We start from the raw sequence: 27,704 nt of genomic DNA, 5'->3' as shown, positions 1-27,704 counted from the left end.
GCTATCATTCCTTTGTATCTCATCCAAAAGGAAATCTAAAATCTTCATCAAGGTTTTATATTCCCATATTATTTTCCTTCTGCTGCTGCACTGACTTTACCATTTATGATTTACTCCCTCACTCATGTCAGATACACTAAACTCACCATTAACCATGCTATACATGGTGCACTTCTTATATTTTATGCTTCTTATATACTCTATAGCATCCTATCTCCAGACCCTTCACTTTCTTAGGTCTCAGGTATTATGTTATATTCTTAGGGGCCTTTCTTAGGGGGCCCCTTCTTGGTCACTTTATCCAAAATAGAATTTATCCAACTATTTTAATTCTGATCTGTCTTGTTTTGATTCAGATACTTTCTGCTGCCTGTCATATCTTTCAAATATTATATAAACACATAAAACATACACATACATATATATGCATACATATATATAAACGTGTGTATATGTTTACAGTATATGCAGGTGTGTGTATATATATGTATCGACCTATAATAATGTTTCATGAGAATAAGGCTTTTCTGTTTTATTTTTAGTGCTTAAAAAGAGTACCTGCCATGTAGAAAGCATTCAATAAATATCAATTATAAGGTGAAGAACATATTTTTAAAATTTTTACTGGCTTCAAATAAAATAAGCTTGTTTAGTAGGGATCCATAAGATAATTGTGCACATAAATGATACAAAATTAAAATTTATTTTCCTCTTTTTGTTAAATTTATTTGACAGATAGAGTTAGACAGTGAGAGAGAGAGAGAGACAGAAAGGTCTTCCTTCCGCTGGTTCACCCCCAAAATGGCCACTACGGCTGGAGCTGCTCCAATACGAAGCCAGGAGCCAGGAGTTTCTTGCTGGTCTCCCATGCCGGTGCAGGGGCCTAAGGACTTGAGCCATCCTCCACTGCCTTCCTGGGCCACAGCAAAAAGCTGGACTGGAAGAGGAGCAACCAGGACTAGAACCCGGCACCCATATGTGATGCCAGTGCTGCAGGCGGAGGATTAACCAAGTAAGCCATGGTGCCAGTCCCCCTCTCTTATTTTCAATAGTGGATACTATTCAAGCACTATGCAAAGTTTAAAGGACATGCCAAATGATTTTGAAGACTCACTACATAATTGTACATGCATGCAGCATGTTTAAAATCTGATTTTCAACTTGTGAATAATGCTAAGGTCTTACAAGCATTATTAGTCCTGGCAAGCAATAAAATTCATGTAACCATGTTCTAAAATCAAAGAACCACTGACAACTTAAATACTATTCTAGGAAGCCAAAGAATATTTAACTTATTCATAATTCTATTTATGACTCTGCATGATTTAGAATGTGATGCAGGACAATTCATTTATCATTTTTAACCTTAGGTTGTGTTTCCTTAAAATAAAGTTAATTCAATTTGCCACTTATAGTTTCTCATATTTTTGGCAATGTTGAGAATGCTGGCATAATTCGAAATATGGTTCAGTTTTGTATTTGGAAATTGCTACTCATAAAAAAGAATTTATGCAATGTAAAGCTTTCAGTGTGAGTAGAGAGGGACATATTAATGTTGTGTGAATAAAAAATAAAAGCTATACATTTATAGAGGACAGTATGGTAAAAGAAGAAAGGATTGAGTGTCAGATGCTATACTTCCCAAATGTACGAATGATTGAAAAATTAAATTTCCTGGAGCTTTACTTCTTTATCTCTAAAAGAATAAAAATTTCAGAGCACCTAACATAGGATCAGACAATGCTAGGTATAGGTATTTAGTAAATGTGCAGTATATTTCCCCCTGCTACAGATAATCAAATTGGTATGACATCAGAAATAAGATCAAGGAGGGGCCGGCGCTGCGGCTCACTAGGCTAATCCTCTGCCTTGCAGAGCAGGCACACGGGGTTCTAGTCCTGGTCGGGGCACCAGATTCCGTCCCTGTTGCCCCTCTTCCAGGCCAGCTCTCTGCTGTGGCCAGGGAGTGCAGTGGAGGATGGCCCAAGTGCTTGGGCCCTGCACCCGATGGGAGACCAGGATAAGTACCTGGCTCCTGCCATCGGATCAGAGCGGTGCTTTGGCCATAGCGTGCTGGCCGCGGCGGCCATTGAAGGGTGAACCAACGGCAAAGGAAGACCTTTCTCTCTGTCTCTCTCACTGTCCACTCCTCTGCCTGTCAAAAAATAAATAAATAGAAAATAAATAAAAAATAAAAAAAAGAAATAAGATCAAGGATCTTATAAAAAGATAACAACTGTTATTATTTCTAATTAGCTATTTGTGGTGGAGTGAGAAGGCCATGCCAAGATGGCCGCTGGCAAGCGAGCATCAGTTACTCAGGAATGGCTTCGAAACCCACTGGCAATGGAGCCTGCCTGGCAACAGGCTGTGATTGGATGGCTTTGGAAATCACATGGCAATAGAGACTGCCTGGCAACAGGCTGTGATTGGTTGGGGCATAAACCGCCCCTGGACTGGATTGGCTGCCTTGGCTATTTAAGCTTCTGTACCAACTGAACTAAAGGAGTCTGCGGGCTGCTCACCTCTGGCCCACTTTCATCTGACTCCAGGGGTCTGTGTGGTGACTCCGCACCTCTTGCCCCTACCATGCTCCTCCTCTCAGAATGAATCCACCTCAACAGCTATTCTTCTCCATAAAATAATTGCATCAAGAGAATGAATACTTTTTTTCACAAACTTGTTATTCAAAAAGACAAAAAAACTTGAGGTGCTTGAAGGAAGCTCCCTAAAATGTTTGAAATCAATGCTAAGACAATATTTATCTTTTTATCTTTTAAATATTCTTTATAAAGTTTTAAATTCCAAAAGTCATATATGATCCTCAATTCATAACCTGATAACAGAAAATGACAACCTTGGGAGTGTATGTTTCCACTCATTTAGCCCTGCTCATACCTTCACATGTGAGGTTTCAAGTTTTTGTATATGTCTTACAAACAGATATTTTGGGAATTCCTTCATAAAAAATTCCTTCATATTAATAGGAATAAATCTGATCTAAGGATGAGTACATATCACGCAAACTCCAAAAAAATATGCTACTAAAACTTAGGCTTGCAAAGCAGTTCTAAACTGGAACTTTCCTGGGGAATCAGGATATAATGTCACACTAGGTCAAACTGACTGTTGGTAATGATTGTACTCTATAACACAGTTATTCTGAAATTTGGTCAATGCTGTCTTAATTGACGCCTTTTGAGGTTGTTGCTAATTTAAGGACATGACAAAAACCAAACAAAGATAAATGATGCATTCATTTGAGGGAATTATTTACCTATAGAAAGAATCATAAAAGTATATTTCTGATTCAAAAAGTTTGCTCTTTAAAAGAAAAAAATAATTTTGGCTGAGCCCACTGAAAAAGAACACAGCAGTTAATATTCCTTCTAATAAATTTGAGATGGAATATTTATTCACATTGAAAATCCCATAGTTGCATAAACTGATTTCTTGATTCTCTCTTCTGAATTATTTTAATTTTTCAAAATAAAATATTTTTGCTGATGATACATTCAACATTTTTCTAAATTTATGACATTTACCATCATACATGAATGCAAAATCATCTTATAATTCATAGCTATTAGGCTAGTTGTATATCCTTATGGAAATACTGAAATGCCAGTATGGTGTTAATTGACCTGGACAGGTTGGAAAAAGTGGCATTTTGTGAGTCAAATGACAAGTGGCATGTTTTATTTGCTTTACTTGTCAATAAAATGTTTATAGAATATTTCATATAGACCTAAACTTACTGATGCTGAATCATCCTTAGCTTGTTTATTTTTAAAAATTTTATTTTATTGTTAAGAATACTTAACATGAAGTCTACATGTTTAACATGTTTTTAAGTTTACAATACAAAATTGATAAGTACAGGTACAATGTCATAGATCATATATCTAAAACTTACTCATCTTACTTAACTGAAACTTTGTGCCATTTGAGTAGTAATTTCCTATTCCCCATTCCCTCACACCCTGGAAATCACAATTGCAGTCTTTGAATTTATGAATTTGACTATTTTACACACCTCAAATAAGTTGAATCACGAGGTTATCATCATTCTATGTATGACTATTTCATTTAGCATCAGGTCTTCAAGGTACATCTATGTTGAAACATATTGAAGTCTTCTTAAAAATGAATAGTATTCCATTTTAGGTACATTCCTTGTTAGTAAAATGGCACAGTCTTATCTATGGCACAATCTACACTCCAGACACCATCCTAGGCTCCAGCCCCCGCCACCATTGCTAGAAGCCAGGTGGCCACATGGCCCAACCACTGGTGTCAGTCCCACCCCCATCCTAATCGGATTTGCTGTTCCTACTTCTTTGCCCCACTCCCCTCACAAAGTTTTAAGAGGAGATGTTCCTGAACATCACTCTCTTTCTCTCTGTCTCCTGATCTCTCTCCCTTTCCCAGTTTCTCTCTCTTGATCTCTCTTACGCTCTTCTTCTCCCTCGTTTCCTTCTTTGCCCCTTCCATCCATCTGTTGGGTTTTCCCAATAAACCCTTTCCCTTACTCCAGTGCTTGCTGTGTTATGTGGCGACCTTACATTCCTCATTTTTTTATTCATTCATCTTTTGATAGATATTAGTGTTCTTTTTCTTTTTTTTTCACTTGTTTTTTCTTAGTTTTTATTTCCTTGAGAATCAGAGCAACATACAGAGAGAGGAAAAGAGACAGATAGAAAGGTCTTCCATCTGCTGGTTTACTTCGTAAATGGCCTCCCGCCTAAATGGCAGGAGGTGGGATGATCTGAAGCCAGGAGCCAGGAGCTTCTTCGGGGTCTCCCATGTGGCGGCTGGGGCCCAAACACTTGGGCCAGACCATAGCAGAGAGCTGAATAAGCCGAAACTGTAACTGGAGCCCATATGGGATGACGGCACAGCAGGCAGAGTCTTAGCCCACAATGACACAGTGCTGGCCCCTTATTACACATCTTGAAAACTTTGAATTGTACTGCAGTAGACATGTAAACCTCACACTTTTTAGAGATTCTAATTTCATTACTTTTAGAAAATATCCAGAAGTAAGATTAATGAATTATATGATAGCTCTATTTTAAATTTTTTGAAGGACATCCATACTGTTTTACATAGTAGCTGTATTGTTTTTTATTCCAGCCAATAGTGTAAAATTGTCTGGATTTTCCACATAGTTGTGAATACTTATCTTACATGTTTCTTTTTTAATAATGACCATCCTCTTGGGTGCATGTTGTTTTGCATTTTCCTGATTATTAGTTATTTTGAGTGTTTTTAAAAATGTATTCATTTGCCATTTGCATACATTTAGAGAAATGTATTTAAATCTTTAGCCCATTTGCAAATTGGATTGTTAGTTCTTTGCCTTGGGGTAACAGGTGTTTTCTTATATCTCTCAGAGTTTAACTTTGTTGAAAATGTTTTGCAAATATATTCTGATTTTGTTGATTGCCTTTTCACTGGAAATTACTTTAATTCCTGTGCAGACATTTTTAGTTTGATGTAATTCATGTTTTTGTTTCTTTTTTTTTTTATTTGGTTGCCTGTGCTTTTGATGTCATATCCATGAAGCATTCCCAAGACCAAAGTCAAAGTAAAGAAGCTTTTCTCTTATTGTTCCTCTTAGAAGTTTTAGAGTTGCATATCTGTAATCCAAATCTTTCATTCATTGTGAGTGGATTTTGTGTCTGGTGTAAGATAAGGGTCCAGTTTGATTCTTTTGCATGTAGATATCCAGCTTTTCCAGTTCCATTTCATAGTCTGAGACCAGGCATGACCCACTGGTTTGGCCTCGGAGTTTGGTACTTTATCTCACAAGATTTCTGAGATGGTTTAGCATATCACACGAAAACAATGGCATACATCTTACTATGTCTTATTTCTACAAAGATAATATGATTCAATCACGGACCCTCGACCAATTAATCATCTGAAAAAGGCTTCACCTCTAAATGTCATAGTTGGAATAAGCGTCCGCAATCTTAGTATAATTAATATAACACTTGGTGACCAAGCCTTTAACAGATGACACTCATATTAATATCCACAATTGATTTTCACCAAAAGGCCAAAAAGTGAAGCCAATTAATATACAAACCAGAGTAAATAGTAAAATTATCTTCAACAAAAAAATTTTTAACTGTTATTTAATAAATATAAATTACCAAAGTACAGCTTATGGATTACAGTGGCTCTTTCCCCCCATAACTTCCCTCCCACACGTAACCCTCCTCTCTCACAATCCCTGTCCCATTCCTTTCACATCAAGATTCATTTTCAATTATCTTCATATAAAGTAGATCGATTTAGCTTATAGTAAGTAAAGATTTCAACAGTTTGCACCCACACTGAAGCAAAAAGTGTAAAATGCTGTTTGAGTACTAGTTATAACATTAATTCACAAAGCACAACACATTAAGGACAGAGATCCTACATGAGGAGTAAGTGCACAGTGACTCCTGTTGTTGACTTAAAAATTGACACTCTTGTTTATGGGTCAGTAATCACCCTAGGCTCTTGCTATGAGCTGCCAAGGCTATGGAAGTCTTTTGAGTTTGCCAATTCTGATCTTATTTAGACAAGGTCATAGTCAAAGTGGAAGTTCACTCCTCCCTTCAGGGAAAGGTACCTACTTCTTTGATGGCCTGTTCTTTCCACTGGGATCTCACTTGCAGAGATCTTTCATTTAGGGTTTTTTTTTTTTAATTTTTTTTTTTCAGAGTGTCTTGGCTTTCCATGCCTGAAATACTCTCATGGGCTCTTCAGCCAGATCTGAATGCCTTAAAGGCTGTTCTGAGGCCAGAGTGTTGTTTAGGACATCTGCCATTCTATGAGTCTGCTGTGTATACCACTTCCCATGTGGGATTGTTCTCTCCTTCTTAATTCTATCAGTTAGTATTAGCAGACACTAGTCTTGTTCATGTGATCCCTTTGACTCTTAATCTTATCATTATGATCAATTACGAACTGAAATTGATCACTTGCACTAGTAAGATGGCATTGGTACATGTCACCTTGATGGGACTGAATTGGAATCCCCTGGCAAATTTCTAACTCTACCATTTGGGGCAAGTCCAAACTCTTATATTCAACAGAGATCACTTTTCAGTTAAATTTAAACACCTAAGAAAAATTGTGTGTTAATTACACAGTTCAACCAATAGTATTAAGTAGAACAAAAAAAATACTAAAAGGGATAAAGTATTAAGTTGTACATCAACACTCAGGATAAGGGCTAATCAAGTCACTGTTTCCCATAGTTTCCATTTCACTTCAACAGGTTTCCTTTTTTGTGGTTGGTTAGTTGTCACCGATCAGGGAGAACATATGGTATTTGTCCCTTTGGGACTGGCTTAATTCACTCAGCGTGATGTTTTCCAGATTCCTCCATTTTGTTGCAAATGACTGGATTTCATTGTTTTTTAACTGCTGTATAGTATTCTATAGAGTACATGTCCCACAATTTCTTTACCCAGTCCACTATTGATGGGCATTTAGGTTGATTCCAAGTCTTAGCTATTGTGAATTGAGCTGCAATAAACATTAGGGTGCAGACAGCTTTTTTGTTTGCCAATTTAATTTACTTTGGGTAAATTCCACAGAGTGGGATGGCTGGGTCGAACGGTAGGGTTATCTTCAGGTTTCTGAGGAATCTCCAGACTGACTTCCATAGTGGCTTGACCAGTTTGCATTCCCACCAACAGTGGGTTAGTGTCCCTTTTTCCCCACATCCTCGCCAGCATCTGTTGTTGGTAGATTTCTGTATGTGAGCCATTCTCACCGGGGTGAGGTGAAACCTCATTGTGATTTTGATTTGCATTTCCCTGATTGCTAGTGATCTTGAACATTTTTCATGTGTCTGTTGGCCATTTGGATTTCCTCTTTTGAAAACTGTCTATTGAGGTCCTTGCACATCTCTTAAGTGGGTTGTTTGTTTTGTTTTTGTGGAGTTTCTTGATCTCTTTGTAGATTCTGGTTATTAAACCTTTATCTGTTGCATAGTTTGCAAATATTCTTTCCCATTCTGTCTGTTGCCTCTTCACTTCCTTTTGCAGTACAGAAACTTCTCAATCTGATGCAATCCCAATAGTTAATTTTGTCTTTGACTGCCTGTGCCTCCCGGGTCTTTTCCAATAAGTCTTTGCTACTGCCTATATCTTGCAGGGTTTTTCCAATGCTCTCTAATAATTTGATGGTGTCGCGTCGTAGCTTTAAGTCTTTAATCCATGTTGAGTGAATTTTTGTGTAAGGTGTAAGGTAGGGGTCTTGCTTCATGCTTCTGCACATGGAAATCCAGTTTTCCCAGCACCATTTATTGAACAGACTGTCCTTACTCCAGGAATTGGTTTTAGATCCTTGATCAAATATATGTTGGCTGTAGATGTTTGGAATGACATCTGGTGTTTCTATTCTGTTCCATTGGTCTATCCATTTGTTCCTGTACCTGCACCATTCTGTTTTGATTACAACTGCCCTGTAGTATGTCCTGAAATCTGGTATTGTGATGCCTCCGGCTGTGTTTTTGTTGTACAAAATTGCTTTAGCTATTCCAGGTCTCTTGTGTTTCCATATGAATTTCAGCATCATTTTTTCCAGATCTGAGAAGAATGTCTTTGGTATTTTGATTGGGATTGCATTGAATCTATAAATGGCTTTTGGGAGAATGGACATTTTGATGATATTGATTCTCCCATTCCATGAGCATGGAAAATTTTTCCATTTTTTGGTATCCTTATTTCTTTAAGATTTTGTAATTCTCATTATAGAGATCTTTAACATCCTTGGTTAAATTTATTCCAAGGTGTTTGATTGTTTTTGTGGCTACTGTGAATGGGATTGATCTTAGCAGTTGTTTCTCATCTGTGGCATTGCCTGTGTATACAAAGGCTGTTGATTTTTGTGCATTGATTTTATATCCTGCTACTTTGCCAAACTCTTCTATGAGTTCCAATAGTCTGTTAGTAGAGTTCTTTGGATCCCCTAAATAAAGAATCATATCATCTGCAAAGAGGGATAGTTTGAGTTCTTCCTTCCCAATTTGTATCCCTTTAATTTCTTTTTCTTGCCTAATGGCTCTGGCTAAAACTTCCAGAACTATGTTAAATAGCAGTGGTGAGAGTGGGAATCCCTGTCTGGTACCAGATCTCTGATTTTATTGATTTGGGTCTTTTTTCTTCCTTTTTTAGTTAATTGTGCCAATGGTGTGTCAATTTTGTTTATTTTTTAAAAAACCAGCTCTTTTTTGTCTGATTGTAATTTTTTTTGATTCAATCCTGTTGATTTCTTCTCTGATTTTAATTATTTTTAATTATTTCTCTTCTCTTACTATATTTGGGTCTGGTTTGCTGAAGTTTTCCTGTTTCTCTGTTCTCCAAACCTGGGAAGTTTTCTGCTAGTATCTTACTATAAAGGCCTTCTAATTCTTTCTCCCTCTCCATGCCTTCAGGAACTCCTAGAACCGAATGTTGGTTTTTTTAATAGTCTTCTGTAGATTCCCAACAATATTGCTTAAATTTCTAATTTCCTCTTCTTTTCTTTGGTTTGACTGTACACTTTCCTGTGCTCTGTCTTCTAAGTCTGATATTCTCTCTTCTGCTTCAGTGATTTTTTAAGGCTGTTTTTAAGGCTGTTTTTAAGGCTCTCTAATGTGTTTGTCATTTGAGCTATTGAATTCTTCAAATCATTTTTATTTCTCTTCACTATCACAATTTGATGTTCTACTAGTTTTTTCATTTCGATTCCTCCTTAATATTTCATTTTCACGAGAGAGATTTTCTATCCTGTCCAGTAAGGATTTCTGTAGTTCAAGATTTTGTTTTTGAGAACTTCTTAATGTTCTTATATATTTTTTGAAATCCGTATCTTGCATTTCTTCTCTTTTTTTTTTCCTGGCAGAGTGGATAGTGAGAGAGAGAGAGAGAGAAAGGTCTTCCTTTGCCGTTGGTTCACCCTCCAATGGCTGCCACGGCCACAATGCTGCAGCTGGCGCACCGCACTGATCCAAAGGCAGGAGCCAGGTGCTTCTGGTCTCCCATGGGGTGCAGGGCCCAAGCACTTGGGCCATCCTCCACTGCACTCCCTGACCATAGCAGAGAGCTGGCCTGGAAGAGGGGCAACCGGACAGAATCCGGCGCCCTGACCGGGACTAGAACCTGGTGTGCTGGCACCACAAGGCAGAGGATTAGCCTAGTGAGCCAAGGCGCCGGCTGCATTTCTTCTATCTCATCATCTTCATAATCTTGAATTGGGGTGTCTTGTTCATTTGGGGGCATCATAATGTCTTCTTTATTCTTGTTTTCTTGGTTTCTGTGTTTGTTCCTTTGCATTGTGGAGATATTCTTTGGTTTCTTCTTTTTTTTTTTCCTCGATGTGGTGGTTTTTCTCGTTATACTATGGCTCTAGATTAAGTGGACTTTTGGTGGATCCTTAGAGGCTGTGGTGGGTGTGGCCAGAGAGCTCTGTTTGGTTCTTCTGGGTTAAGGGTGTGCCAAAGGTGACACACCCAGGTTAGGCATGGTAAATGTTCTTTCTCTCTTGCTCCCCCTTTTTTTTTTTTTTTTTAATTAAGAAGGGTAGTAATTCAGTAATTCTGCACAGCTGAGTCGAATTGAACGTAATCAGTGTCTTAGCTCTGGCCCCTGTGGGTATAATATTGTCTGCTCTGTCCCAATGACCACACAAAGGATCTGTGTTGCCTTCAGTGTAAGCTCAAATTCACTGGCATCTCCCACCAGGTTGCCAAGGTTACCAAGTTTCTGTACTCTCCCGAGAGTACTCACAACTCTGGTACTCCATGAGTTCTCTCACACAATCTCAGTTTTATTTATTTTTTTCCCACAGTCTCAGTTCATTAGCTCCACATATCCACTAGGTATCCTTACACTATTTTAGAAATAATTTCTAACTAAATACTGCATATTTAGAATAACTTTTAATTTTTTCATTTCTATCTTGAGGTTTCTTATCTCAATATTGAAAATGTAGAACACTGATTGTTATACTATTCTTTTAGTGGCTAATTATATGAATATTCTTGTTTATGTATACAATCATAATAAACACATAAGAAAACTTTGCTCCTTTTCCCATAGGAATCTCTACCATTTCATGAAAATGTTTTATTGTCTAAAACTTACCAAACAGTTCTAAAGGATGACATCAGACATTTTTGTCCAAATTTTGACCTTAACAACAATGGCTTCAATTTGTACCACATGATAGATATTTCTAATTGGTTTCTGGTAATTTATCTTATGACAGTTTAAATAATTTTCTATGGATCTGTTCAGTCCTCCTGTGAGCCCAGGTCTGTTACAATGAGTTCTAAGCTTCTGATGCTGCACACAGTGATTGCTGTTGTTCCTGGTGTTGAAATGGTGCCTTCTCCCCACCAGTTGCCAGGAACACACAGGAGCTTCCATGGCTGCTACAGGTGTCAAAATGGAGCCATCTCCCAGCTGGTTGCTGGGAGTTAATGTTGGGGGATGGGGAGAATGAAATGTGGCCTTTTTTCTCTTGGTTAGGCAGGTACCCTGTCCTGCTTAGGGCTCTAGGCTGGTCTCAAGGACAGTGCGCTCCTCCAGGCTCTCCCTCCAGCAACATCACCAGTGGCATGGGTTGCAGAAGTCCGCTCTCACCTCACTCTATAAAGCTGGTGCTTTCTCTGGCTCATGGCCACAGTGATCATGTATTGTGTCCATGCTTGTTGGTGCGTATCCACACCTTCCACACTAATCCACATTGTCCCTCTTCCTTCTCTACTTTTCACTGTAGATTCCTCTCCAGTTCTCCCATGGTAATGCATTTCCTCTACTTTTCTACTATTTTCCCCTAGCCTAAAGCACTGTCTATTCCTTATTCTGCCATCTCAGAACTCTCCCTCACGATTCTGCTCTCACGAAAGAGAATACTTGGTCCTTCTTTCTGATGATTATGACATAATTACTCCTTCCTCATAACTTTCGTGCCTGCTTTTCCTTAAGCTTGCAATACTCCTTTTGGTGTCTTCACAGACTGGCTGTTACTCAACATGCAACCTATTTCAGACGTCTCCTTTTAAGAAAGAAAGAGGAACTCTCAGCTAAACTGATCTAAGTACCCTTTATTACTTGTTTTGAGGTTTTTGTTTTCTATTTATTGGAAATAATCACTGAGCTTTCCACTTTTGTTTAATTATATACTGTCTGTCTCATGTCTCATCAGAATGTGAACTCAAGTGACCGGGATTCTTATTCTTTATTACTATTTATTCAGTTCTCATTTGCAAGTACTTAAAATAGATAGATAGATTGATTGATTGATGGATTCCCCCCTCAAATTATCCACCCAGACCAGGTGATTTGATTTGAATGCTGGCTACCTGTAAAATTATGTAATTAACAGCTAAAGACTGGTGATTTAGCAAACTACCAGCTTCCATTTTGTTTCTCTTGGCACATATTATTTTTGAAACCTCTGGGCAAAATCTTTATCCATTTTCCACATAAATTTTCACAGCATTTCCTGATGTTCTATTGCCCCAGTCATCTCTTATGTATTCTTTACTCCCACTGACCTTTCTCTTATCCTGTTTCAATTAATGGGCATCCAGGATCTCTGTTTCACCATCAGGAAACTTGCATTCTATGAATTTATTTCACCGTCATTCATTTTAAACTTCCAAGTCAAAGTATGCATTCTCTGAATATCTTAGGCCTCAATCTTTATAGAGATTATTTGTATGAATATATGTTCATCTTTATATATTCTATTGTTTTTAAATCTTATTTTTCTTACTTCTGTAAAGTATAAACCTATTTGTATTGTTGTAAGGGTCGGATGAACCTATCAGAAAAATCTGGTACAATTCTTTAATTTTACTTTATTATTAGAAGTTTAGAGGTTCCTTCTGCTATTTGTTCATACAATCTGCATTAGGATATCGTGCACTATAATCTTCCCAGTATGCTGTGTCACACTAAGAACTTCACCCAGTAGAATGTGGCTGTACCCAATCTCATCCTTTGGGCTAGATGAAAGAGTATCACTAACTATGAATGACGTTCCAACTTCAAGTTAAGCCAGAACTCTTTGCTAGATGGAGGGGTTTTTTAAACAATATTCCAATGCTTTAGGGAATTTGCGGCTTCACAGTTTTATCACCAAAATTTACTTTCCAAGAAAAAACATATTACAGATGTCTGTGAATGTGTAGTTTCATGGTTTAATTAGAATCATGATGAAGGCAAACACTGTAATGAAATCAAACAAAAGGCTCCTTATATAAAATCAAACTGAAGCCAAGCAAACTGGCAGGCCCAAGATGATACCTGTCCATGGAATAATATCACTGTAATTCATTTGTCATTATTTGAAACAAAAATCTATAAAATTAAGAAAGCCTAAGCAAAATTCATTACGTTTCTTCTGATATTTGAATTACTAAAGCAATTATTCACTGAGCAGTGGTTTTTTTTTTTTTTGTTTGTTTGTTTGTTTTTGACAGGCAGAGTGGACAGTGAGAGAGAGACACAGAGAGAAAGGTCTTCCTTTGCCGTTGGTTCACCCTCCAATGGCCGCCGCAGCCAGCGCGCTGCGGCCGGTGCACCGCGCTGATCCGATGGCAGGAGCCAGGAGCCAGGTGATTTTCCTGGTCTCCCATGGGGTGCAGGGCCCAAGCACCTGGGCCATCCTCCACTGCACTCCCGGGCCACAGCAGAGAGCTGGCCTGGAAGAGGGGCAACCGGGACAGAATCCGGCGCCCCGACCGGGACTAGAACCCGGTGTGCTGGCGCCGGTAGGCGGAGGATTAGCCTAGTGAGCCACGGCGCCGGCCCACTGAGCAGTGTTTAAGCATGTAAAAATCAAAACAATCCCCTAACCCATCTTTTTACTTAATTATTATTAATAAAATAATTTTGAATCACACTAAGACATATTTTCTTTCTTCTTTGAAGGATGCTTCTACAAAACACAGAAATTATAAGCCACTAAAAATGTCTGATACAACAGCATGACACAGGTACAATGCTAAAGCCCCTCAGCTTTAGTGATGTCATCTCTGACCTCATTTGATGTTATGATCTTAGTATTTAATAATTTTCTAGCTTTTCAACCAACATATAATCAAACAGCAAATAAATGTTTACAGCAGAAACTATAATTTCCTTGCAAAATACCTGTGTGTTTCCTATCAACATTTTTTTTTAGTAGATTCAAGGTCTGAGAAAAGATATACAAAGGATTACAAATTATACTTCTTAGAAACAAAGGAGGAAAGTAGTGGGAAAGGAATCCAGGTTTCATACAGAATAGAACTTGATACTTTTACATTAAAATTAACCTCTAACACAAGGTAACTAATAAGCACTACTGTGGGATTTTACATGATAAAAAATTTTAACAATGAAGGGCGAAATTTCTTGTTGTAGGTTATAAAGCATTTCTTTTCTGAGGTGTTGAAACAGGTTCTAAACCTAATCTAACAACCTGATTCAGTCCTTATGAAATAACAACAACAAAAGAGCACCAGAATCTTGTGATGTCTGGGCTAAATATATGTACTTATTTATTTAATGAATGCTATGCCTTTGAAAAAGATGGTCATTTTGAGTTTTTCTCCTGAATTCACTAAAATTCTTTCTATAAATATTTCTGGTTCTTTTTGTATTAGTTCCTGATTGACATTTATCTGCCACAATCTATTGAGGTTAATTTTGATTGTTGGTTTGTCTAATTTTTGTTTTATTTTTTGAAATATACTAAATCATATGTCCTTGTTTCTGTGTTAGCAGATACCATATAGTATACCATGGGATATTTGTTATGTTCCTGAAAATATGTAAGTAAACTATAAGGTATTTTATATAAAAGACCTTGTCAGGAGGTAGTAGTGAATGTGTATTGTTTTTAAGAAGAATTCCTGAGTCTTCCATTTTTTGTGTACATAGTTCATTCTAATAACAATACTATTAAAAAACTGTTCTAAAATTTTATCTACAACATAGGTGTAATAGAATGCACCTTCTTTATATGCATATATATTTTCATTTATAAATGTGTGTTGAAATTCTTCCTGAAGGAAAGATTTATAAATGTTAAGAATTAAAGAATAATCATGAAAAGCATATTCTCTTTATATCCTAATTTAGAAATTATTACTTAAAAACAAAAACTCCTTGGAAAGTCTTGCAGCTTTGCCAGTTGCATGACTCAGGGTAGCGCTTGCTAGTTGCTATAACAAACAAACCAAAATCTTCGTTGTCTAATTCAACAAATGTTTACTTGTCATTTACACAAAGACCAATACAGATGTTCCTGGCTGAGCTATACTTCTAGGAAGTTCCATCCAAGAAAAGAATCCCATGGCCCAGGATCCCACCATCATGAGATTCTGCTATTTGGAGAAGTTGACTTCCAGACTGAGTGAGATCATGGAAGATCCTATCTTTCATGGTCAGGCAATAATAAATTCCCTCTATTCCATTAAACAGAGCCAGTTACTTGGCTTCAATCTAATTGCAGAGTCTGGAGAAGTTAACCTGACTTTGTGCTTGGAAAATAAAAAAGAAAGATTGTTCCACTTTATCCACTCTGTGCCACACAACATCCTTCAGTCCAGTATTCTTTTGAGGAAGCAAAAATTGGCAAGAAAAAGAAATCTTCGGTGACAGTTGCTTAATACAGTTGTCCTTGTTAGAATCTTGGTTTGAGCAACAATATGTTAAATATAGGTATTATTATTATTTATGTATAACTCTGATAATAGAAATGATTTTATCACAATTCTTGGCAAATGTTACTCAAGTAAATCATTTTCAAAAAAAATGAATGAGAGTCAATGTTTAGTAATCAATCAAGATGTGATTTTAGAAATATTCCAGAAATACATTAAGGCACAGTACAAGACAGATAAAGTACACCGTAAATATTCACTATAATAATTATTTCAGTGATTATATCATACATTGGACATACTTACTATATACATATTGATAGGACACATTACTGTCAACATTCGGATTTTCTTTTTCATAAATTATTTTGCAAGTTTTTTAGGGAATTAAATTTATCAAATGATGCAAACAACCAAAAGAGAAAACATTATAAAATCTTGGTTAGAATTATTAGAAATTATAACAGTGAGTTAGTCAGCTGAAAGTGGTTGCTGGCTAATAATTAAGCAAATTCTTATAGTACAAATATTAAAGCACATCAGTAAATATAACAATCACAATTCATAAAATTATATTCACATATGTATAGATTTGGACTTCTAAATAAAGTTCACAGAGAAACTTCACCTAAATATGTACTTACTTGTTTTTATTCTATTTAAAAGGTGGAGAGACTGTGAGAAGGAGAAAGAACTTCTGACCACTGGTTCACTCCCCACATGAGTGAAATGGCCTATGACAGGCCAATGCAGAGCCAGGACAAGGCTCTGAGGCTTGCAGTCAACTGGGGTCTCCCACACAGTTTGTAGGGACCCAAGAACTTGAGCCATCTCTGTGGGGAGCAACCCGGACTGGACTGAGTTACTGGAATTAAGACTTATTCTATGCATCTGCTTTCCCACAATATGGCGCTGAGAAGGGAAACAGCTTCTACACAGCTGCCTCCAGTTTAACCAATAAACTGTGGGACCTGCTCCTGATTGGAGGAGAGCAGCATACTCGGCGTGTGGGTAGCAGAGTTGGGATTGGTGGAAGAGGACTATAAAGGAGGAGAGAGACGGCATGCACCAGGAACATCTAAGGGGAACATCTAAGGGGAACATCTAAGGGGAACATCTAAGGGGAACACCTGTGCAGCCCCCGAGAGAGCCGGCCGGCGGTGTGCCGCTCCCCCGCGGAAGTGGGGAAGGTGGCAGGGGGAACCGCCCTTCCACGGAGGTGGAGGGACGGTAGCCAACCCGGGAAGAACCAGCAGCAAACCCAGGGAGGGCCGAGCAGACGAATGAACAGCGCAGGGTCCTGTGTCGTTCCTCCACGAAGACGGGGAGCGACATAATGGTGCCGTGACTCGGATAGGAAACTTAGGAGGGAAGAAACGGGAAGAAGCAGGAAAATACCAGAGAGAGAGACTGGTGAAGAGCCTAGGGGAAAGCCGAATGAGAAAGGTGCCGGAAGAAGCTATTGAAAGCCTAGGCTCGGACTCGGATATGGACTGTGGGAAAGAAGTTAGGATTTAAAGTGAAAGCAAGAAGAAACTTAAACTCAGATACGGACTGCAGGTTGAAAGTGAAAGTGAAACCTATAAGAAACTTAGACTTGGATACGGACTGTGGGGAGAGGCCAGGAGAAATGAGGGAGGAATATTGTTGGAAGAAAACTTAGGGAAACATACCGGGTAGAGAAAAATGTTAGGGAGGATGAAGCCGCGAGTGCAGGCCAAGGCGGAAACGGAAGCCATCTTGGAATTCTTCAAGTCAGCCCGGGGAGCAAGAGGCGAAGATCTGGAACCAGAGGCAGAGACGTGGGCCCCCAGGTTGGAATTCACCAGGTTAGTCCGGGCAACTTGGACTGAATGCCGGTGGTGGCGGAAACGTGAGCTGGGGCTGTGTGACTCGCGGAAGCCGCCGTGTGCAGAGAGAGTACGGGGCGTGAATAGATAGGGAACGCGGGGCTGGCGCGAGGCCGTGGTGTGGACGCGTAGGGCGTGGAGACCACGGAGTGCGCGAAGCCAAGCTGCGCAGAGCCGGGAGCCCACCGCAGGGCGGGCGCCGGCGCGGGCTGAAGCGGCTCAGAGCCGGGAAGCTGCCGAGAAGCAGCCTCGGGGCGGGCGCCGGGAAGCCGCAGGGATAAGAGAAACAGAAGTTTAGAAGTAAAATGAGAGAAATAGGAATGCCCGGAGATAGAGAAATAGAGAAAGGCCTCCCCACAACACAGCAATGAGAGAGCTTGGATTCGGTCTGCCTGATTAGGGCGATAAGCACCAGCAGGCAGCTCGACCAGAGTATGAGCTGCAGGTCACCGAAGATAGGCACGAATCAACACCAATAAGCCTCCCCACAATATGGCAATGAGAAGGCTTGGATTCGGTTTGCCTGATAGGGCTTGTAAGCACCTGCAGGCAGAGCAGAGCATGCGCTGCAGGGCACTGAACACAGGCACGCATCAGCGCCTAAAAACCTCCTCACAACATGGCGAAGAGAGGACCCGGATTCGGTTTGCCTGATTGATAGGACTTGTAAGAACCTGTGGGCAACTCTAGCAAGCAGAGCAGAGTGTGTGCCGCGGGACACCGAAGACAGGCGCGCATCAACGCCAAAAAAATAAAAAGAAAGGGGGATCTGTGGGGAGCAACCCGGACTGGACTGAGTTACTGGAATTAAGACTTATTCTATGCATCTGCTTTCCCACAATATGGCGCTGAGAAGGGAAACAGCTTCTACACAGCTGCCTCCAGTTCAACCAATAAACTGTGGGACCTGCTCCTGATTGGAGGAGAGCAGCATACTCGGCGTGTGGGTAGCAGAGTTGGGATTGGTGGAAGAGGACTATAAAGGAGGAGAGAGACGGCATGCACCAGGAACATCTAAGGGGAACATCTAAGGGGAACATCTAAGGGGAACACCTGTGCAGCCCCCGAGAGAGCCGGCCGGCGGTGTGCCGCTCCCCCGCGGAAGTGGGGAAGGTGGCAGGGGGAACCGCCCTTCCACGGAGGTGGAGGGACGGTAGCCAACCCGGGAAGAACCAGCAGCATACCCAGGGAGGGCCGAGCAGACGAATGAACAGCGCAGGGTCCTGTGTCGTTCCTCCACGAAGACGGGGAGCGACAATCACTCTGCAATTTAAGGTGCACATTTGCAAGAGGACTGCCATAATATGAAATCTTATTTGAACACATTTTAAAAATAAATTTGGAATGGGCATTGTGGTATGGTGGGGTAACGTTGCTGCTTAGGACACCAGTACTCCCTATGGAGGTGCCTGCAGTCCTGGCTCTGCCTCCCAATCCAGTTCCTAATGGGCAACTGGGGAAGGAACAGGTGATGGCTCCAGTACTTGGGTCCTTGTTATTTATGAGGGAAAACACATGGAGTTCTTAGCTCCTGGCTTAGACATCATCCAGCCCTGATTATTATGCACATTTGGGGAATAAACAGGACGATGGAAGATCTCTGTCTGTGTCTATCTCTGCCTCTCTGTCTCTGTTGCTCTGCCTTTCAAATAAAAAAAAAATAAAAGTAGCAATTTTTTTTTAAATAAAACTTTAGTTTTCTTTAAACTTGAAATTTGATTAACATTTTATTGTCTGCTAAAACAGCCAGCCATTCTGACATGGCTTGTTAGATATCTGTTCACCAATATTTATTATAATCTTAATTTTTACACACAATTTCAATTTTTGAGCATACAAAGAATTTTCTAAGTGAAAATGCATTAGCTATCATAAGACTTGTACACGAAATGCCTTGCTGAAAACAAATTCATGATTTAGGAAGCATAATTATAAGATTAAGGAATCAAAACCACAAATGTTAAGGAGGAAAACTGAAACAACTGGGATAGGTATTATGGTGAAGAAGACTAAGCCACTCCTTGGGACACCTACATCCCATTTCATAGCATCTGTTCATTTACTGGCTACTCCACACTTCCGATCCAGCTTCCTGCTAATGTATTTGGGAGGTAGTAGATTATGGCCCAAGTATTTGTTTCCTTGTCTCCCTTGTGGAAGACCCAGATGGAATTACTGGCTTCTGGCTACAAGTTGGCCCAACTCTGGTTGCTGCAGAGTTGGGGAGTAAATTGGTGGATAGACAATTTCTCTGTTTCTCCCTTTCTATCACTCTGCCTTTTAAATAAATTAATTTAAAAAAAAAAAACTTCACTAATTATTGTTCTCAGAATCTTTTATGTTCATGTAAACAAGAGATGCATCATGAATTCTGCTTGAGTTAATGCCTCAAAACCAAAATTCTGCTTGGTGGCATTTCAAATTAAATTATTTATGGTAAGGTAAACTGCCTATTTCAATATAATCCAAGTGGCCTGGTGGCAGTAGTACATTTGTGATTCAAGAGCAGTAGAAATATTACTGGTCATTAATCACCATCTTCAGGAAAGTCTAATTTATAATGACATTTGTTTAGTTTTTGAAAGAAATATGGATCAATATTTAAGTACACACATTCAGGTTAAAATTTGCAAACTCTGTCAGTATTTATTATGGAAAGAACAGGTCCATCTATATAGTCAATACAGTTTATTTTTTAAAGTTGTCACTTACTGGCTATAATAAAGAATCTGATAGAAGATTAATATGCATTCACAATTAATAATTGATTAAAGTAGCAGAAATGTTAGAGAGGGAGACAAAGGAAGAAATAGCCATGAAATTTTACATAGGTATAAAAAGCTAATACAGCTAACACAATCAAAAATTAAAGTTGACATTGTATCGGAAGCCTAGAAAAACTGGAAAATATACTGGTTTTTGAACATAGCATTTCATATTAAGAAATATGTGAATTGATTGAATTTAAACCATTGATTTTATTGCATAAAAGTTTTGAAATATTAATAATCATTGGCATTTGACAACATCAGGAAATGAATTGAACTACATATTTGTGAGCACATTATTATTTAATAAAGAGCTATTACCATTTTGACTAAGTTTAAATGGCAGTAAATTTCATAAAATCATAGGGTCTTTTCTACTTATTATACTTGTCTAAGAACTCCATATTAGAGATACTGTAAATGGTGACCTACAATAGAAAAGCAATTCAAAGTTCTGGAGGGTATTTGGTAATTAATAGATTTGTGTACAAATATTATAAAGAAATATTTACTGATTATCAAGTGATAGAAATGATGGCTAGCTAGAAACATGAAATTATTTGGAATCCATCAATCTACACATTTAAGAGTTTCAGTGAATTCCGAGGAATTTAAAATGAAAGACATCCATGACTAGACTTATCATAACTAAATTGCCAAAAGAAAAAAAAAAAAACAAAATCAAAATCACTAAAAGAAAATTAATTCCTCATCCACATGGATACTCAATAATATTTATCAACATCTTCTCACTGAAAACTATGGGATGGCAATAGGATGACACGTTCAGAGTATCAAAGTAAAATGACTGTCAGACAATAATTCTACATTTTAAAAAACTGTTTTTGAAAAGTGAAGGAGAAACAAAGACATCGCCAGATAAACAAACACTGAGGGAACTTTTCACCTGCCAAGTTGCTCTACAGAAAAACAGGAAGACCTTCAGACTGAAAAGAAAGGACAGTATGTAGTAATTTGGTTCCATAAGAAAAAATAAAAAGAATACCAACAGAGGTAATTATATAGGTAACTATAAAAGACAGTATAAATATACATTTTAACTGTTTTCAAACATAGAAAATAAAATAAGCCTCTCAACATGTGGGGGATGGCAGAATTGACCTAGAAAGTGAATTCTTTACTTTTTTATCCAAGTGTTTGTTAACTGTATGAGTGTAATGATACCTCAAATGGAAAAAAAAAAGTGGCTCCGTATTAAATACACATGAACATTGAAGACCATCTTTAGACATTATTTAACCAAAATCTAACCAAATTTATACAATTACAGATAAAATATGAGGAAATAACTGCATAAGGGCAACGGATTAAAGAGATTATTAAGAGTTATCAGTTAAATTGTTAGTAAAGCGCGGTCATTATAATAGAGACCCTGGAGCCGGACTGTCTGGGTTTGATTCCCAGTTCCACCCTTAATAACTCTATCATATTAACCAAGTCACTAAGAAAGAAAACAAAAGGGAAGACAGGCAATATCTGACATTTTTAAGTTGGACTGGTAAGCACAGCTAAGCCATGTAATTCTTCCACTGGAGAATTTGCAAAGAATTTAAACCTCAGAAAAGCTGTCTCTATGATCATGTTATAATGAGACAAATAAAGTCATTTCAGAATTTTGTCTAAAAACACACAAAGTAGGGTCATCTTGTCACCTACAAAATACCAAATATCCCATTTCTTGACAAACAAAATCGGCAGATATTTGTCAATTATATATTTATGTTTAGTCCGTAGTCTCAAACATGATTTATTGAAGTATACAACTTTGATAGTATTCGATCTATCAAATTCCCATTTCCTTACGATACCCCACAAATCACCTAAACAAAACTAAACCTTCTGGCAGAGTCTATTACCCTCCTACTGAGACGACGGATGGTTCTCCATGATGCGCATTCTTACTGCACTGAGTAATAAGCACTACCCAATCAACTATAGGTGTGACTTTCATGGATGGAGGGCGTTGATCTCACTTACCTTTTCTATACTCTATTCTCCTGATATCTGGAATAAAGATCTTACATGTCTCATGGACTTGTTGTGAGCATTTTTGAGGCAAAACAAGTAAATATATAGGATAATGCTTGGCACATAGTGAATGTTCCAAGATGAACTGCTTCTTAGAACCTAGGAAGTATGTTTAACAACATGGTATGAATTTTTCAAATAAATATGGAGAACTGAAATCATCAAGTCCATCTCACACGGAATATACAAAGAAGTTGAAGATTGAGATTTGTAAAGGATTTATGAGGAGGATTTTCCTAAAGAGCTCTTTCCTAAGTTTCACTATCCCATTTCTAGGGAAGTATGATTATATATATACACTATATATATATATATATATACACTATATATATATCATATCATTGTATATATATATATATATATATATATATCATATATACTATATATATAAAACCTGAACTGAAAAAAGGACCTTCAATAAGACCATATGCTGGCTTCATATACATTCTCAGAAGTTAAAATCCACAGCAGTTTTTATTTCTCCATCTTTTGAGAAGTATAAAGAAGAAAGACAGCTAGTTGACAGTTGGAAAACAAGCTATATAAGGGACTGATTTTGAACTGGCCTATTTTCTCAAAGTTTGACAGGGCCAAGACTTTATATCATGACCAAAAATAGACTTATGGAAACCAGAATGGCTTCCCCAAAGGGTAACACTAGGCATGGAGCAAGGTGACAATAAGATACCTGGTGGAGCAAATATGAACTTATCCCTAGATGCTTATGGAGGGAAACGTACTGCCTTACTTAAGAGTTATAAGCTAAATCACTCTCCATAATATTAAAAGATTTTGAAAATTCTTTGAAGGTGCCTACTAGGAGGAGATTAGCTATAAACCATTGCTAAATATAGAAAATAAGAAGTCAATTTTTAAAGTAATAATCAAGTAAGGACATTCCATTCATTTGTGACTTTTCCATCCTCTTCTCCTTAATGCCCCTGTAGATCCCTAAGCAGAGAGAAAGGAAACCACATGTGGACAGCTGGAGGATGGAGGAAAAAATCATAAAGGTGCCTTCCTTCTTGTTCTTAGCAACTGCTGTCCCCCAGCATTGAAACTATAAGGAAGCAGAGTGGCAAGGTGGCCTCCAGGTCCTTTGTATCATAGTATTACTCTAGTGATTATGTTACATTACACAGCATAGTGATTTTGTAGAGGAAATTAAGTGTACTAACCTGTGTAACTATACGGTTAACATAAAAATAGGAAGATCATCTACATAGGCCTATGCTAATCACATAGATTCTTTAAAAGTAGAGTTTTCTTTAGCTAGCATAGAAGACATCTAAAATTAAAAATGTGAGGCAGATACAATGGATGGGTTCTTCATTGTGAAGATGGAGAGGGTTGTGCTGATGGAGTAGCATTTGTTGTCCAAGAGTGACCCCTACATGACAAGCAGCAAGAAAACAGGACATCAGTTCTAAAACTGCAAGAAACTGAAAGTTTCCAACTTGAATGAAATTGGAAGTGAACTGTTATCCAAATCTGACCAATATTTTAATTTCAGCTCTGTGAGCTCCAAGAATAGAACCCATAGAACTCAAATGAAACCTATCCAGACTGACTCACATATATTATGTGATAAATGGGTGTTGTTTTAAGAGATTAAATATATGAAAATTTGTTTTGTAGCAACAGAAAACTAATATAACTAATATAGGCATGTAGCAGGCCTATCAAACTTAAATTCAGATTTAGATATTTGCTTCTTATCCAGTTCGATTTATTAGTATTTCAATTGAAAATACTTGGCAAATAAAAATTTCTTATAGGGAAATTTGTGACTTAGGAGGGATCATAAAATAATTACAGTTTTCAAAGGGTAAGGAAAGAAAGTTGTAACTGAACCAACACCAAACAATGCAGGTGACATTATAAAATTCCTTTGTGAATCCTTTGTGAATGCTTCCTAAGAGTTGTACTTGTTCAATAAATCAATTATTTACTGGATATCCAGTTCTCTCACGGGATTATATTTTAACAGAAGTATCAACAAATCCAGAATAATATTAGTTTTAATCTTTCTATACTGAAACTAAGTTATATTCAAGCTTCTTAACCTAGTATGTCAAATACATACGCAAATATTGTCACCTATAGTAAATAATCCTAGTTAAAAGTAGACTTTAGTGTGTGACATGGCAGGGCAATGCAAACATAGAATCTTAAATCATTGAATATACATTCATCAAGAATTACATTTTATAGTAGAAAAACTAGTGATTTCAAGTGTAATGTACAGCAAATCATCAAGCAAATCTGAAAACAAAGACATACATAGTATTGAATTGCTTCCTGCTTCAGTTCTTAGAATGGGCTGAAATTGGGGTGGATGCTATGATGCAGTAGGTCAAGCTCACCCCATAGAACAACTGTATTTCATATCTGAGTGCCTGGAATTAAGTCTTAGATCTGCTTCTCATGCAGCTTCCTCCTAATGTGACCTCTGGGAAGTAGCAGGTAATGGCTCAAGTGATTGGGTCCCTGTCACCCATGTGGGAGCCCAGATCAAGTTCCTGGCTCTTGGTTTCTGTCTGCCCCAGCCTGGTTACTTGCAAGCTTTTGGGAAATGGATCAGTGGAGGGAAGATTCATTCATTCATATTCTCTCTCTCTCTCTTCCCCTCCCTCTCTCCCCCTCTTTCCCTCATTCCCTCTCTCTTTCTCTCTCTTCCTATCCCTCCCTCCTTCCCCCGTTTGTCTTTTAAATAAAAATAAACATTAAAAAAAGAAATAAACTCTGCTACCTAAGAAAATAGTAAAACCAGCTCTCTAAGACTCCAAAATCCACAAAGTAAAATATTAATACTTTTTGGGGAAAACAACTTATCTAAAAGCCACACTCAGGCAAAACATTGACTTCTTTATATAAAACAAAATAAAAAATGCAAAATGTACATGTGGTTAAATATATATTCTCAGGCTACAATACCAAGGTCAACATCATTTTCTGATTTATGTTAGAGTTTCTTCATAAATATGCAAACATACTTAAAATATGTAACATATAATATTTCATAAGACAAACTTAATTTTCTCAAATAAAAATCACTTTAAGGTATCAGTAACATGTTGAACATGTTTAACTGGTTTTCTTTTTTCAGGAAAGAGTCTTTTTGTATGTTTATAAAATATGAATTGGGATCAAACAGTATTCTGTGAGACAGTTATATGCTGCACATTTTCCCACTTATTCAAAGCTTTCTCAAAAAGAAAAAAAGACAAAAATTATATTCAAATCAATTTGGACTTTTAACATGTATTAATGAATAAAAAGTCAAAAGGTAAATAAAATAGCTTTATCTTTTTAAAAATAGGTGTCATATCTTATTTTTGTCTAGTAAATTCATTTTTCATCAACATTTCTATTGCAAAGCAAACACAGAAAGCTTAAAAAAAGGAGTAAAGAAAGTCTATTTTCTCTGGCAAATTGTTCAAAAGTATAAGCTCTTTTGATTAGAACTGCTCAGATTAAACCTGGCTATAAAATTATTTATATCACTCTTTTTTTTCTTTTTTTAAACTTTTATTTAGAATATAAATTTCCAAAGTACAGAATATTGATTACAATGGCTTCCCCCACATAACGTCCCTCCAACCCGCAACCCTCCCCTTATCCACTCCCTCTCCCCTTCCATTCATATCAAGATTCATTTTTGATTCTCTTTATATACAGAAGTTATACATTAAGTAAAGATTTCAACAGTTTGCTCCCACACAGAAACATAAAGTGAAAAATACTGTTTGAGTACTAGTTATAGCATTAAATCTCAATGTACAGCACACTAAGGACAAAGATCCTACATGAGGAGTAAGTGCACAGTGACTCCTGTTGTTGACTTAACAAATTGACACTCTTGTTTATGGCATCAGTAATCACCCTAGGCTCTTGTCATGAGTTGCCAAGGCTATGGAAGCCCCCTGAGTTCCCTGACTCTGATCATTTTTAGACAAGGCCATGGTCAAAGTGGAAGTTCTCTCCTCCCTTCAGAGAAAGGTACCTCCTTTTTTCATGGCCCGTTCTTTCCACTGGGATCTCACTCCTGGAGATCTATCATTTAGGTTTTTTTTCCCCTCAGAGTGTCTTGGCTTTCCATGCCTGAAATACTCTCATGGGCATTTCAGCCGGATCCGCATGCCTTAAGGGCTGATTCTGAGGCCAGAGTGCTGTTAGGACATTTGCCATTCTATGGGTCTGCTGTGTATCTCACTTCCCATGTTGGATCGTTCTCTCCCTTTTTGATTCTATCAGCTAGTATTTGCAGACACTAGTCTTGTTTATGTGATCCCTTTGACTCTTAGACCTATCAGTGTGATCCACTGGGAACTGAAATTGATCACTTGGACTAGTGAGATGGCATTGGTACATGCCACCTTGATGGGATTGAATTGCAATCCCCTGGTATGTTTCTAACTCTACCGTTTGAGGTAAGTCAGCTTGAGCATGTCCCGAATTGCACATCTCTTCCCTCTCTTATTCCCACTCTTATATTTAACAGTGATCACTTTTCAGTTAAGTTTCAGCACTTAAGAAGAATTGTGTATTGATTACAGTATTCAACCAAAAGTATTAAGTAGAACAAACAAAAAAAAATACTAAGAGGGATAACATATCAAGTTGCTCATCAACAGTCAGGGTGAGGGCTGATTAAGTCACTGTTTCTCCTAGTGTTCATTTCACTTTAACAGGTTTCCTTTTTGGTGCTCAGTTAGTTGTCACCTATCAAGGAGAACAAGTGGTATTTGTCCCTTTGGGATTGGCTTATTTCACTCAACATAATGTTTTCCAAATTCCTAACAGGGATCACTTTTCACTTAAAATTTAAACACCTAAGAATAATTGTGTGTTAATTACAGAGTTCAACCAATGGTACTAGAACAAAAAAAATACTAAAATGGATAAAGTATTACATTGTACATCAACAATCAGGAAAAGAGCCAATCAGGTCACTGTTTCTCATAGTGTCCATTTCACTTCAACAAGTTTCCCCTTTGGCGTTCAGTTAGCTGTCGCTGATCAGGGAGAACATATGATATTTGTCCCTTTGGGACTGGCTTAATTCACTCAGCATGATGTTTTCCAAATTCCTCCATCTTGTTGCAAATGACTGGGTTTCGTTGTTTTTGACTGCTGTATAGTATTCTATAGAGTACATGTCCCATAATTTCTTTATCCAGTCTACTTTAGATGGACATTTGAGTTGGTTCCAGGTCTTAGCTATTGTGAATTGAGCTGCAATAAACATTAGGGTGTAGACCGCTTTTTTGTTTGCCAATTTAAATTCCTTTGGGTAAATTCCAAGGAGTGGGATGGCTGGGTCGAACGGTAGGGTTATCTTCAGGTTTCTGAGGAATCTCCAGACTGACTTCCATAGTGGCTTGA

At 37.9% G+C, this 27,704-nt stretch overlaps 1 protein-coding gene across 6 annotated transcripts in view; it reads right to left on the bottom strand.

Annotated features, from left to right (window-relative positions):
- CNBD1 (cyclic nucleotide binding domain containing 1) overlaps positions 1-27,704 on the bottom strand; it is a 504,234-nt gene that overhangs the window by 77,549 nt on the left and 398,981 nt on the right. The window contains exon 11 of one of the 6 annotated variants that reach the window (XM_070075281.1): positions 23,398-23,706. The exons of the other annotated variants lie outside the window; for them this stretch is intronic. Within the exon in view, the coding sequence (XP_069931382.1) occupies positions 23,585-23,706 (122 nt within the window). The 3' untranslated portion in view covers positions 23,398-23,584. Of the gene's footprint in view, positions 1-23,397; positions 23,707-27,704 lie in introns of those variants that run through there. 6 annotated transcript variants of the gene reach the window in all.

The sequence above is a fragment of the Oryctolagus cuniculus genome, chromosome 6, assembly GCF_964237555.1.
Source record: "Oryctolagus cuniculus chromosome 6, mOryCun1.1, whole genome shotgun sequence".
Lineage (NCBI taxonomy): Eukaryota > Metazoa > Chordata > Mammalia > Lagomorpha > Leporidae > Oryctolagus > Oryctolagus cuniculus.
The sequence above is the reverse complement of the archived record's forward strand: the minus strand, read 5'-3'. Positions and strand labels throughout refer to the sequence as shown.